This window comes from Tupaia chinensis, unplaced genomic scaffold (assembly GCF_000334495.1).
Source record: "Tupaia chinensis unplaced genomic scaffold, TupChi_1.0 Scaffold000115_1, whole genome shotgun sequence".
NCBI classification, from domain to species: Eukaryota; Metazoa; Chordata; class Mammalia; order Scandentia; family Tupaiidae; genus Tupaia; species Tupaia belangeri.
This window is the reverse complement of record NW_006159579.1, coordinates 2,361,173-2,374,548: the sequence shown is the minus strand read 5'-3', so window position 1 is coordinate 2,374,548 and position 13,376 is coordinate 2,361,173. Positions and strand designations below refer to the sequence as shown.

The following is a 13,376-nucleotide window of genomic DNA, read 5'->3' as shown; positions in this document are numbered from 1 at the left end:
AAAAAGAAAAGTAGCAAGCAGACATTAGTGGGGAGGGGGGGAATTAATTAATTAATTAATTAAAATAAAAATCCAGAGTTAGTTATTTCTGTTTACCACATATATTGCTTATACATGTTGGCATTGTTCTTAGCACCTTCACTGTATTCATTCTTTTAATCTTGGCACCATTAAGAGATAAATTGATTGTTTTACAAAGGAGGGTGGGTACTGAAGCACAAGAGAGGTCAGCAGTGACCTAAGGCCACAGTCCGGCTCCTGGGTCTGTGCACTGTCTCTCAGTCATGCTTTATTCCAGGGTTGTGGTTTTATTTTAGTGATGATTGGTTTGCTTTTTAGAGTTTTGCCACCGGGCTCATGCTTTTGCCAGAGAGAAACAGAGAAAGAAGGGGAGAATGAGAAATCACCCCTTCCCCCGCCCCAGGAGGGGAGGTGGATGGCCACACCACAATTCCTTCTCCTGAACTCTCTTCTCAGGGTTTTAGACATGCATTTACATGCACCCTGCATGATTTTCAAACTTCCGAATCCAGGACTTGAACTGCATTGTTAGCCATGTGGGATCCAGCACTTTAACCACTATGCCACCTGTGCTGGCTCATAGTTGATTAGTTTTATACTAATAACATGACTGAAAAAAATTAGTTCCAAGTCTGTAGGGCGAAGGCAGTTAGGTTCTTAACGTTATGGCACTCGTGGAAATGCCCCTGTCTTCTGAATGTATCTGATAACAACTCCTCTACCACACAGTTTCGGCCTTTGCAAAAGGCTCTAGGGCATCAATTCCAGTAGGAGCTTGAAAGGACCTTAGCAGGTAATGGCATCCTTTTATGTTAAAGACAAGGAGCCTGAGGGGAAATGACTCTCTTAAGGTCACCCAGTCACTGTTGGCTCTGACCATTGCCTTGTTCAAATCATAGAAACCTGATAATGACTGAGGCACCCTAAGATCAGGCGCTGGGCTCTTCATGTATCCCCTTTTGGTCTTCACAGTAATCCTAGCCTCTGCTGGAGTAGTCAGAGCAAGCTAAGTCCTAAGGAGAAGGTGGCTGGCCCAGCACTGCACCACCAGTGAGTCGTAATGCCATTGAGTCTTCACCACCTACCTCTGCCTTCCTGGGAGTGATGCCTCTGGTGTTTTGTTAATTGGGTAGTAGAGTAAATAAGAGGAGTTTCTCAAGTACAAAGTATAATGCCTAACATAGATCACATTTCTCCTAAGTATGACTTACCTACTGTCATTAGTCATGATGCGATTAGGAAGTGAAAATCTGCTAGGAGAGAACATGTTCAACTCTATCACTGGTGTCCATTGTGATTCATAGGCTACTTTAGAGGGTTAGCTCTTAAAATTTTAGACAACTTGGGGAACCAGCAGTTAGCATAATGGCTATGTCGCTGCACTCCCATGTAGTCGACGGTGGTTTGAGTCCTGGACCTGGTGTCTTAAACTCACGCCAGGCGTGTGTGCGTGTGCGTGTGTGCCCAAGATCCCAAGAGGAAAATGGAGGAGAAGGGATTGTGGCATGGCCATCCCCCCTGGGAGTGATTTCTCGCTTTCGATCTCTCTATCTCTGTCTTTCTAGCGAGTGCACGCGCCCTATAGAAAAAAAAAACTCTCAAAAAAAAAAAAAAGAAAGAACTTCAGACAACTCTTTTTTGAAAATTGGGAGAAGGTTGTGCAGATCTTCAGATAGATTTCTCTCGGGTTTTCAGCAGTATCCTTTTACAAAACCTAGGCAGAAGAACTAAGTGTGTCATTTGCCACTTAAAGAGAGCTACTCAATTTTCTCTCAGACATCTATCTGCTTAGGAACTTTCCAGGGAGTCTCGTTGGTGACAGGAGAAAGTAAAGTGAAAGGGGATGGATGACTATATTGACTATTTCAGAGTATTCGCCTTTGTGAAGTCGATGACACAGAGTAGAACTAGAGAGTCCAGTTTTCTGAGTTTCTTTTTAAATTGCCAGAGAGTGTGTGTGCTCACCAGAGAGAGACAGACAGAGGTGGAAGGAGGTAAGGGAAGAAAGCACTCCCCCCTCCTGCAGTGGGGTGTTTTTGTACCACAATCCCGTCTTCTCCCATCGCTCCATCCTGTTTGGATTTGGGGCTCGCACACACATGTACCCAGCTTGTTTCTTTTGCCACCATGGCTGGGACTTGAACCACAGTTGACCATGTGGGATCTGGCTCCTCCCAACTACTAGGCCATGGGAATTTTCCATTTTTCTAAGTTTCTAAGCTTGTTTGACTCCTAGGGGTTTGGAGGGATGTTTTTACAGCTTTCAGAGTCTGTTGCAGGCTTAGGGCCTAGTCTCATGGTTCTTCTACCTCAGGCTTATTCAGAGCAGATTTGAGGAGCAGAAAGTATTTCCTCATAAGCTGTGACTCAACCTTCTCTCCCGGTGGCTGTGTCAGCCTCCATTGTGTTCCCTCCTCCAGGGGCTTCTGAGGAGAATGGCCTGCCTCACACTTCAACTAGGACCCAGCTGCCCCAGTCAATGAAGATTATGCATGAGATCATGTACAAACTGGAAGTGCTCTATGTTCTCTGCGTGCTGCTGATGGGGCGTCAGCGAAACCAGGTGGGCCCTCCCCAGCGTCTCAGAACAGGGAGCCGGGAGCAGATGCTGCCTTGGTGCGCGTAGTATGCCAAGTGCTCCGCTGGGCCTTTTCTGTCACTCTGGCCCAGCAAAGCATAGGGGCGATTTTCCTTCTCCCTGTTTTACACATGACTCCAGCGCTCAGTCTCTTCATGGTACCTTGCTGTGGACAGCATTTCTAGGCAGCTCTGGCACACAGGCCAGTCGCAGGCAGCTCACCTCCGCAGTGTGAAGAATAACGGTTGATGATTGGCAAGACTGTCCTTGTAGGTGGGTGGAGGCATTGTCTACTCGATGTGGGCTCAGGGCAGTGGGGCAGAGTGTAGGGATATGTCCCCTTAGGAAAGCTGGGCATGTACAGAGGGCTCCAGGTATGCTGGGATTCCCTGAGCCTTGAAGCAATTCCAGGAGGGAGGAGCCAGAGCCTCTCCACACCCTGTGGGGGAGAGGACTCTGCAAGTACGCAGCAGTCCTTGAGACAGGTGAGCCAGAGCCCCTCCTGTTGACTACATCGTTGTTTTCCTGGGGATGGGAGCCGGGGTAGGTCCTAGGCATGGGAGGAAGAGGGACATCCAGTGGGGCTAGGAGCTCAGCAGTCTTGATTTACCTTTCTGGGCCAGACACTAGAGAGTTGCAACAACTCCAGGTGACAGAGGCGCAGTCGTCTCCATTTCACATGTAAGGCACAATGTCAGATAGGGCATCCAGTAAAAAAGGCTCACTGTAAAGATGACGTTGGGTATGACAATGTCCTGAAGAGCGTGAGGAAGCCAGACCTGCCAAGGTCTGAGGCAGCCTGTACCCCTACCAGATTGAGGAAATGTCACCTCAAGGTGGGTGTGTGCTTTGTGGGTTGGTGGGACAGTGAGGAAGGTTGGCTGAATAGACTTGAAAAAGCAGCAAGAGAAGGAGGGCCAGTGGGCCACGGGCCAGATCGCAGCAGCTGTCACTGCCATTTTAAAGACTGGTCTTTGGGGCCGGCAAGTGGTGCTCTGGACTCCCACATGGCCGATCGTGGTTCAAGTCCCAGAGCTGGCAACTTGATTTCTCATCTTCTCTCTTTATCTCTCTTTCTCCGACTCTTACTTTGTTCCTCTCTGGTCAAATTAAAATAAAGTTAAATAAAATAGTTCTTTTTTAAAAAGATCTTAAATAAAGACTGATTTTTACTCCGAGTGAAGTGAGAAGTAGTCCCTCTGGCCCCTGGGCAAAAGGCTGGAGACAACAAAGGTGGGAGCAGAGAGACCCACCCAGGGCCCTTGTAATCAAGCCAGAGACGATGGTAGCAAAGACCAGCATGATGATGGTGGTAGGACTGGTGGAAGTGGTTGTGTTCTGGATATATTTAGGAGATAGACAGGATTTGCTGCTGGTTTTATGTGGATATGAGAAAGGGAGGAGGAGATAAAGATGATTCTCAGTGTTTTGTTTTGTTTTGAAGTTTTGCTATAGGGTGTATGCACTCACTCGAGAGAGACATACAGAAAAGGAAAATGAGAAATCACCCTTCAGGGCTGGGGTGGCCACACTACGATCGCTTCTCCATTCTCCTCTCAGGATCTGGGGTACACATGCATATACACCTGGCATGATTTTCAAGTGCTGGGTCCAGGATATGAACCGCAGGGTCAGCCACATGGGGTGCACCTACCTTAACCTCCACACCACTTGCTGGCCCTGACTCCCAGGGTTTTTTACCTCAGCCAGCAGGAGGGTGGATTTGCTATTTGTTGAGATTTTAAGACGTGACTGAGGAGTGGAGGGCCAGGCTTAGGGAGGAAGACTAGTTTAGTTTTGAACAAGGTAGGTTTGAGAGAGTGCCTTTTAGAAATGTTGCTTGGATTACCTGCAGCTAGTTAGGGAGAAGTTGGGCTGGCGTAACTTGGGAGACCTCCATGTGTGATTAGTATTTCAAAACGGAACCCTGGAGGAGATGCCACGCTAACTTTCACAGTGTCGGTGCTCCCGCCCTTCAGTATAGAACCTTACAGGAAATAGGAGTAGCTGGAATGGCTTGCATGTGCTGAGTCATTTTTCTTTGCTGAGGCATTTCCACAGTTATCCATATTTGAATTTGGATTTGAAGGTTATCCCCATGGGCAGTGACCCCTCTCCCCACACTCAGTGCCAAGAAAACCAGGGTACAAGATGGGTCTTGCTCCCAGTGACCAGCACTGGACAAGCCAGGATTGAAACTGGCCTCTCCCTCTACCTCCTCACCACAGCAGTTCCCTGTCCCTAGAGTCTTCCTGTGGCCACATTGCTGAGTCATTGTAGTGTTTAGTTAAACTGTGTGACTGTAGTGCTGTTTCCTTGGGCGGGACCATCAGTGATCTTATATCCCTGCCCTACTGAGAACCAGTGTTTTACTAGCACGTTCTCATCTGCACAGCCAGCCTTTCTGCTGTGTGCTGGGCTCTGTGGAGACGGATCCTGCCTAGACTGGGTAACAAGAGGAAAGGTTTCCTTGGCTAGACCCCACAGAAGCATTCCTCCTTGATGTGGACTTTTTATTTTTTAAAGAGATTTTTGCTAGAGGGCACATGTGCTGCTAGAGAAACAGAGAGACAGAAAGTGAGAAATCACCTCCCATGAGGATGGCCACACCACAGTCCCTTCTCCATTCTCCTGTCAGGATTTTGGGCACACAGGCTCACACGCCCAGCATGAGTTTCAAGGCTCCAGGTTCAGGACTTGAACCACAGTTGAGCATGTGGGAGTCCAGTGATGTAACCATTATGCCATCTGCTGATCCCAGAAGTGGCCTTCTTATTAATGTACAGTTAGCCAGGTTTTTTGACTAGTCTTGGCTAAATTAAAATCATAAGACTGGGAATACTCCCCAAATACTGTAAGTTTCATCCTTTGGTGCTAAAGAAAATAATAAATATACCAGCCTTTTTTTTTTTTTTCGTGTGTGTGTGTGTGTGTATGTGTGTGTTCAGTGCCCTGAGTTTCTTCCACATTACCTCATTGGTCCTTTTCAACAGCTCCGTTATTCCTTATTTTCCACCAAAGGACTCATGCTCAAAGGAGACTTGCCCAGGGTCTCAGAGGTAGTTTGTGGACCCAGGGCAGCCTGGCTCCAAAGCTCTTAGCACCAGCCTCTGTGGTTGGGTGGTCCTCGGTGCTGCCACTGGCCTGCTTCCCACCAGCCCCCCCAAGAGTGGGCCAAGGATTGCGTCTGAGGTAGGGATGATGCATTTGACCAGTCCAGTTTGTCCTGCATGTGAAGAAGCTGGTATTTTCTAGAGGAAAAAAAGTTACTAAATAGAAACCTCAAACCTAAGCATTGGCCTAGACTTCAGGAGACTTGGGGTCAGGTCCAAGCCTACTTCCGAAAGCCCTTCTTTTTCAGCTACATGACTCTTGCCTAATTTCTTTGAGTCTGAATTTCTCTTCTACAGAGTGAGGTAATTGGACTGGACAAAGTTTCAGAGTCATTGGTGTCACCTTTTTGTAACTGTAACGGGGATAGGGCTTAGGGTTCCCTGGAGTAAGTTAGGAAGGTACACAGCTTGGAGACTGCCAAAGGTGTCGGCCCCTCCTCCCCTCCCCCAGGTAAGTAGCACAAGGCTGGGAGCCAACATCATGTCACGTCAGCCCTCAGTCTGACAGATTCTGAGGTATTTCTGTATCTAACAGTGGCAGAAGCTAAGACTTCTGTGTCTAAAGAAGAAGTCCTTGGGAATGGAGGCTGTAGGGGTTGTCAGGTCAGGTCTCCCAAGATGAATGCATGGTGGGCTGGGCAGGGGCAGACTCCAGGATCAGAACCCCTGAGTTGGAGAGTTTCCGTCCCTCACCTTGCCTGGGCTGGTCTTGGCCAAACCTTCATCCCTCTTGCAGAATGGCAGCGGTTGAGCACTGTGCTGTGTCCAGGGCCTTACCTAGGTTTTCTGACTGTACAGTAGCCCTGAGAAGTGATAGTAACACCTTTGTTATGCTATATCAAAAGTTCTTAATAGATAAATAATTCCCATTGTCCTATTTAAAAGATATGTATTACTGGGAACAGCAGTTGGGGTAGTGGCTATGTCACTGGACTTCCATGTAGTCAACCACGGTTTGAATCCTGGACCCGGTGGCTTAAACTCATACTGGGCGTGTGTACATGCCTGCCCAAGATCCCGAGCAGAGAATGGAGGAGAAGGGATTGCAGCATGGCCATCCTCCCTGGGGGGTGATTTCTCACTTTCTCTCTCTCTCGCTCTGTCTTTCTGGCAAGCACACGTGCCCCATAGCAAAAACCTCTCCAAAAAAAAAAAAAAAAAGATAAGTATTAGTGTCAATAAAACCTATCTCCCTTCTGATCCTGAACTTTCTGATTCTTCTTGAAGCAGCTACTTTTACTAGTTATTAGTGTATCCTTCTGGAGAAATCTTATGCTTGTAAAAGCAAATATGTTCCTCTCTTTCCTTGCACAATCAGAAATATAGTGTGTATATATTTTCCTGCTTAATATATTTTAGCAGTTGTTCACTGGTGCTTTATATCCCACTGACTGAATGTACCACAATTATTTTAAAAGTCCCCATTGATGCCAGTATAGGTTATGTCTTTCTTTTGGTAGGAAATATAATGCTACAGTGTTTAATATAAATATGTAACTTAGTATTTATGTGGATCTGTATGTATATAGGTTTGTTTACAGAGAATATCTATTTCCTAAGAGTGGAAAATAAATGTCTTGGGAGTTTAACTGCTGGTCAAAGCGCATGTGGATTTATAACTTTTAGCGATATTGCCAAGCTGTCCTCCCTGTGCAGCTAGTACCATCTGCCCTCCTGCCAGCAGTGGGAGTACGTATGGACCGAGGCACCAGTTTAGTGTTATAAAACTGTCACCTTCGCCAATCTGAAAATTATAAAACCTATTGGAATTTGAATTTTCCTCAGTATGTAGTGAGGTTGTGCTCTTCTTATATATTTTTAAAACTTTGGGGACCAACAGATGACACAATGGTTACACCAGTGGACTCCCATGGAGGACAATGGAGGAGAAGGGATTGCAGCATGGCCACCTTCCCTGAAGGGTGATTTCTCGCTTTCTGTCTCTCTGTCTCTCTGTCTTTCTGGCAAGCACACGCGCCCTATAACAAAAACCTCTCCAAAAATAAGTATGTTTGTGTATGGCAGGAGGTAGGGTATGCGTGGGTGTTTTCTTTTACCCTCAACAGTTCATGCTAGCTGTTGCTTTGTCTTAATACTGTTATTGTACATGGCTGAGCTTAAGAATTTCTAGATCTGAGACCACAGTTGGCGTAATGGCTATGTCGCTAGACTCCCATATAGTTGACCACAGTTTGAGACCCGGACCCGATGGCTTAAACTCAGACCAGGCGTGTGTGTGTGTGTGCCCAAGATCCCAAGAGGACAATGGAGGAGAAGGGATTGCAGTGTGGCCATCCCCCCTGGGGGCTGATTTCTCACTTTCTGTCTTTCTGGCGAGCACATGTGCCCTATAGCAAAATCCTCTCAAAGAAAGAATTTCTAGATCTTCAGTCATTTGTCTTAATGTGCTTCCTTTCCTGATCATCCAGGTTCACAGAATGATTGCAGAGTTCAAGCTGATCCCTGGACTCAATAACTTATTTGACAAGCTGATTTGGAGGAAGCATTCAGCATCTGCTCTTGTCCTCCATGGTCACAACCAGAATTGTGACTGCAGCCCGGTAAGCAAGGACCCTGAGAAGAGATGGGGCTTCGCTTGTTAGAAGTGGTTGTTTCAAGACCTGCTTCTGACCTGTTGACTTCTCATTCTTTGAGATTAGAGCAGAAACTAAAAGCCATATTTTATAATCCCAGAATTGGAAGCTCTCTTGAGGACAGAGCTGAGCCAACCCCCCTACTTCTGCAGAAGTTCCTTTTAAGGTGTCCCTGCTGGGGCTCTCCAGCCAGCTTCCTCTTGTACTTCTCTGGGATGGGGATCTCACTTCTCTCCAAGTAAGGCCACCCACTCCATCATGTAGCAGCAAGTTTTTACCCAATTGTAAATTACCTCCACTGACGATGGGTTTACCTTCTAAAACTATGTTGAATTTTAGTCTGCTCAGTCTGAGATTTGAACCACAGAGCTGGCCATGTGGGATCCAGCCTCCTCAACCCCTGCACCACCTGCTGACCTAGGATGCTTTGGTTTTTTGAAGCCAGAGACTCACCTCTACCACTGTGTCTGTTACAGTGCCCCAGAAAACACTGAACTGAGAATTAGGAGGCCTGTTGTGCCACTCAGTCTGTCGCAAGAGCTTGAATGAGCCACTGCATCTCTGAGCTGTTTTCCTGCAAGAGGAGGATAAGACTCCTGTGCCTGCTCACCTGCTAGGCCAGGTGGAGATGCACCACCAGCATGAGGTGGAAAGCTCTGGGACCTGAAAGCAGCACAGTGGCTGCTTCTCCCGATCTCTGTGCTAGGTCCTAGGGGCTTGGCTCAGTACCCTATCTTCCAGTTTACCAATTTTCTCTTTGCCCTTATAGGATTAGCCTTTCAGCCCAAGTTAATACATTTTGCATTTATAGGTATTCTGTCTGGGGCTTTTCAGACACTGCTTGGGCTTGTTCATCCAGTTAATGCCTTGTCTTCTGTTGCATGCTGTCTCTTGATCATTTGTGACAGACCATCTTACTGTCTCTTTCAGTTGCTTGTGGGGTACTAACTAAGGCTTGTGTTTGGGTCTTCAGTCCCTTAGGGTAGAGTGTCGCCTCATGTTTTGTCACATTTATGGAGAGGCTACCTGCAGTGGGACTTTTTTCCTGTGCATGTCTGGGTAGCCTCAGCCCTGCAAGTATTCCTACCATGTACCTTTGCTTTGATCTGCCTTCCACCTGTCAGCAGTGTCTGGGAAGAGCCAGGCTTCTTTACTTACTCCCTGGGCCAATAGGTCTTTCTAACTCTCCTCACATGCTCCCAAGCCTGACCCAGGCCCAACACTCTGTCCTGTCCTTGCACAGTGTGACAACCCAGCTCTGATCAGATGGGTCCCATGCAGCTCCCACACCACCCACCTCTGCCGAGAGCAGCTTTTGGACTCACTGCTCTGAAATCAGTCCTCTATTCCTGTCTGAGTCCCACAGATGTTCCTTCCTTCCTTATGAACTTAGCCTTGGGAATGTGTGACCGTGGTTTTAACATTGAGAATACGTGTGTTTTAGGACATCACCTTGAAGATACAGTTTTTGAGGCTTCTCCAGAGTTTCAGTGACCACCACGAGTAAGTACAAGCTTTTCTCTGCATGGAGGGCTGCTGGGCCGTTCTCCCAAGGCCTCCTCTCCTTGGGTCACTGAGCTCAGCTCAGAAAGAAGACCTGGGAGCTGGTAAAGATCACTGTCACTGTGTTACCAAGTGTCTGCACCACCGTGACTATGTATAAGAGCTGTCATTGTTCAGCCTTTCTTGTTGCCCAACTGGGCTTTGCCTCAGCCCTTGCAGCACCCTGAGAAGTAAGTACAGGAGTCATTGGCTCCTTATTACCTTGTGATCAGTGCATCTCTCCACTGACTCTCCCTCTGAACCAGGAGGGGATAGCTTGGCTATTCATGGGGTCAGCCAGGGATGCTCAGGGACTCTTTTCTGCAAAAGTAACTCATCAGCTGAAACCTGAGGGTGATTGGTAGTAATAAATTGAAATTGGATGTGAAGGCAGTGTGAGAGAGTGAGCATTCTAGCCAGAAGCCCTAGTGTGCACAGAAGCCCCTGCAAGAGGGAGCATGGAGTGCATAAGAAAACCAGTGTGGCCACATGATCTGAGCTAATGGGGGCTTGGCTCAGGGCAAGGCTGCAAAGGTGGTTGGTGGCCTGGCCACAGGGCCCTATGGGTCATGTTCACAGGTTTGACTTTTACCTGTTCTGAAAGCACTGGGAAACTGGAAGCACCTGAAACAAGAATGACAGGGTCCTAGTTCTGTTTCTGAAGATCACTCTGGGCATGGTGTGACCTAGGTCAGGACTTGTTCAGGACTCAGCTGGAACTGAATCTGGACAGGGATTCCTCTGGTCCCCACCCTTTGGGCACAGATTAGCCCATCTGGTACAATCTGTGTTCCCATTCCTGTGGGAGCTATTTAGGAAGCAGGTGCCAGAGCCGATAGGCTTGGATGAGAAGGGGGAGTGGGAGTGTCATAGCTGACCAGGCTACAGTAGGACCAGGCTAGAGGAGGAAAAGCACAAGTGAGATTGGATATGCCCAGTGCAAGGGCCCTTGAGAAACCAAGTAGTAAGCGACAGAAGGCCAGACATGAAGAGAAGGGACCTTCTTGATGAGTGTGGCAGGCAGGGACTGGGACTTGGGCCAGGGAGAGACTCTACACCTGAGCCCAGTGTGTCCTCCTTCAGGAGTGGGAGGGACTGGTGAATTCTCTGTCCACAGGATGTGGGCAGGAGATACTGTGCACTAAGTTGGGGCTGACCATAGCCCCAGCTACTTCCTTTACCCCAACCCATCCTTTCAGGAACAAATACCTGCTGCTCAACAACCAGGAGCTAAACGAGCTCAGTGCTATCTCTCTCAGGGCCAACATCCCTGAGGTGGAGGCCGTCCTCAACACTGACAGGTGAGTGGGGCTGGACCACAGCCTGGTTGCCTGCCTACCCCGGGCCTCAGAGAGACACCCATGGGGTACACAACTGTCTTTCCTCAGGACACCTAGTGTCTCAAAGGCTCCTTATTGCCAGGCACTGTGCTCAAGTCCCTTGTGTTCTCCCATTGGGCATTTACTGGGAAAAAGCCCTGAAAGTGAAGTGCTGCCATCACCTGCACTTCCCAGATGAAGGAGCAGAGACTCAGAGATCATGTGCTGAAGGTCTCTGCTCTGTGCCTTCCCAGTCACGAGCAGACGGCGCCCTTGCCGATGGCTCCTTTCTTGCCCAGTGGCAGCTGCAGCCAACCAGATGCAACAGACGCAGGCCCCTCACCCTGTGCCAAGAGTTAAGTCCTGCCCTTAGACTGTGTGGGCCTCATCTGCAGCAGGACAGTGAATGGCAGGCCCTTGGAGGCAGGATAAGTGAACAGGATCCAGCAACAGGAGCCATCATTCCCAGCGTTTATATTAAGGCAGCAGAACTCTTTGTTCAAATGAAATTATACAGTGTCATGTCTAGAGTGGGCAAAAGTGGAGCTGCTCTATTTGAAGAGGTAGTATGGAGTAGAGGGCCCAGGCCCCTGCTGCGAGGACAGTTTCCTTCCCCCACGGTGAGACCTGAGTCATTTCCTCATCCACTACCTTTGTTTCACAAACCAGGAAGCCGAGGTCAAGTACTTGTCCAAGACCTAGCTGGATCTGAACCCCTGGGCATGGAGTCCCCTATTGGCACACACTGGCCCATGTGGCATGCTGTCGTGGCCTATTTCAAACCCACTTTGCTATAAACAGCCTGTCCTCTGGTGGTTCTCAGCCCTGGCTGACTCTGGACGTGGGTCTGGCCCGTGGCTTTGGGAAAAGAGATCTATCCCGAGGTGCAGCGGGGATGCACTTGGCTGGCCATGCAGTTCTGTGACTGCAGGATTCTCTGGGGGCTCTGGGCCTGGGTGGAACAGGAGGGCTTCCTGCAGATTTGGCAATGTCCCCATGGTTTTTCAGCCACCTGAGCCAACAAAGTGATCCCAGCCTCTCAGGTCGGCCGCCAGTGTTGCTGTCCTTTATTTCAGGAGTTTGGTGTGTGATGGGAAGAGGGGCTTATTAACCCGTCTGCTACAGGTCATGAAGAAGGAGCCAGCTGAGTCATCTTTCAGGTGGGTCTGGGGACAGGTATCTGCCCCTCTGAGGGGCCTGGATGCCAGTGTTTCTCCTTTAGTGTTCACCCAAGTGACTTGCTGTCAGGCAGGGGTGGTCTGCCTGCCCTCTCACCCTTGTGGTGGCTTCTGCATGGCAGCAGTGCGTTTGAAGAGCTGCCCGAGCATGCACCAAGCGCTAGTGTGTGCTGATGCTTGTCAGGCAGAAGAGAAATAGGTCAGGCCTTGCCCACATGGAGCTCCCTGGGGTTGTGGGAAACAGGCATGAGAAACTGGTTTCAGGGCAGTGTGGAAAGGAGTGGAGCCAGGGTCTGCCCAGGAGCAATGGGAGCAAAGGCGAGCCTCATCCCTTCCCACTGGGGCTGGTGGGGTGGGTGTAGCTGAGAGGCCACCTCAGAGATCCTTAGACACATCTGTGAAGAGTCTCGAAAGCAGTGGAAAGGAGAAATTCCATCAGGACTGGGTGGGAGCTGTCAGTGGGCTCAATGCCCACGAAAGGCCCTTGTCACCTCATTCTGATTTATCCACACTCCCTGTTGTGGATCCCCACTGTGCCCTCTGGGCTACTGAGTCCATATCAGCCACCTCTTTTCTAGACCAGCCCATCACATGTGAGTCAGGCCATCCACATGTGACCAAAAGCTTCCCACCCATGTTTCTGGCCCCTCTTCCATTTTTCTGAATGGGAAGAGCTCCAATGGGCTTTCCCTGTGGACTTGTTGGAGCCAGCCCTTTGTTCCCGGATGCCACCTTTTCTGTGACACAACCCTGTCTAGATAGACCCAAACAGAAGACTGTTCCCCACAGAGCTGTCAACTCAAGGACCGGGGAGCCCATTGTTTTCTGCTATGTTCTTAGGGCCCGGGATAAGGCTGGTGCCTCACAGATGTTCAGTAAATGTCCCTTGGGAAATTGAGCATGGGCCAGAAGAGGGCAGCCTTAGCCACCTGGGCCAGGGATCAACATTTGGGTCACAGGTTCTGGCAAGCCCGGGCTGTGGAGAGTTTCCTCCGAGGGACCACCTCCTATGCAGACCAGATGTTCCTGCT

The 13,376-nt window shown here is 49.0% G+C and overlaps 1 protein-coding gene across 2 annotated transcripts in view; it reads left to right on the top strand.

Moving 5' to 3' along the window:
• Positions 1 to 13,376, top strand: part of TRPC4AP (transient receptor potential cation channel subfamily C member 4 associated protein) — a gene marked incomplete at its 5' end in the record, with an annotated part of 60,613 nt that overhangs the window by 41,201 nt on the left and 6,036 nt on the right. Inside the window, 6 exon segments of one of the 2 annotated variants that reach the window (XM_014586133.1) lie at positions 2,442 to 2,584; positions 8,142 to 8,273; positions 9,751 to 9,809; positions 11,048 to 11,149; positions 12,244 to 12,327; positions 13,305 to 13,376. In XM_014586133.1, the coding sequence (XP_014441619.1) occupies positions 2,442 to 2,584; positions 8,142 to 8,273; positions 9,751 to 9,809; positions 11,048 to 11,149; positions 12,244 to 12,327; positions 13,305 to 13,376 (592 nt within the window). 2 annotated transcript variants of the gene reach the window in all.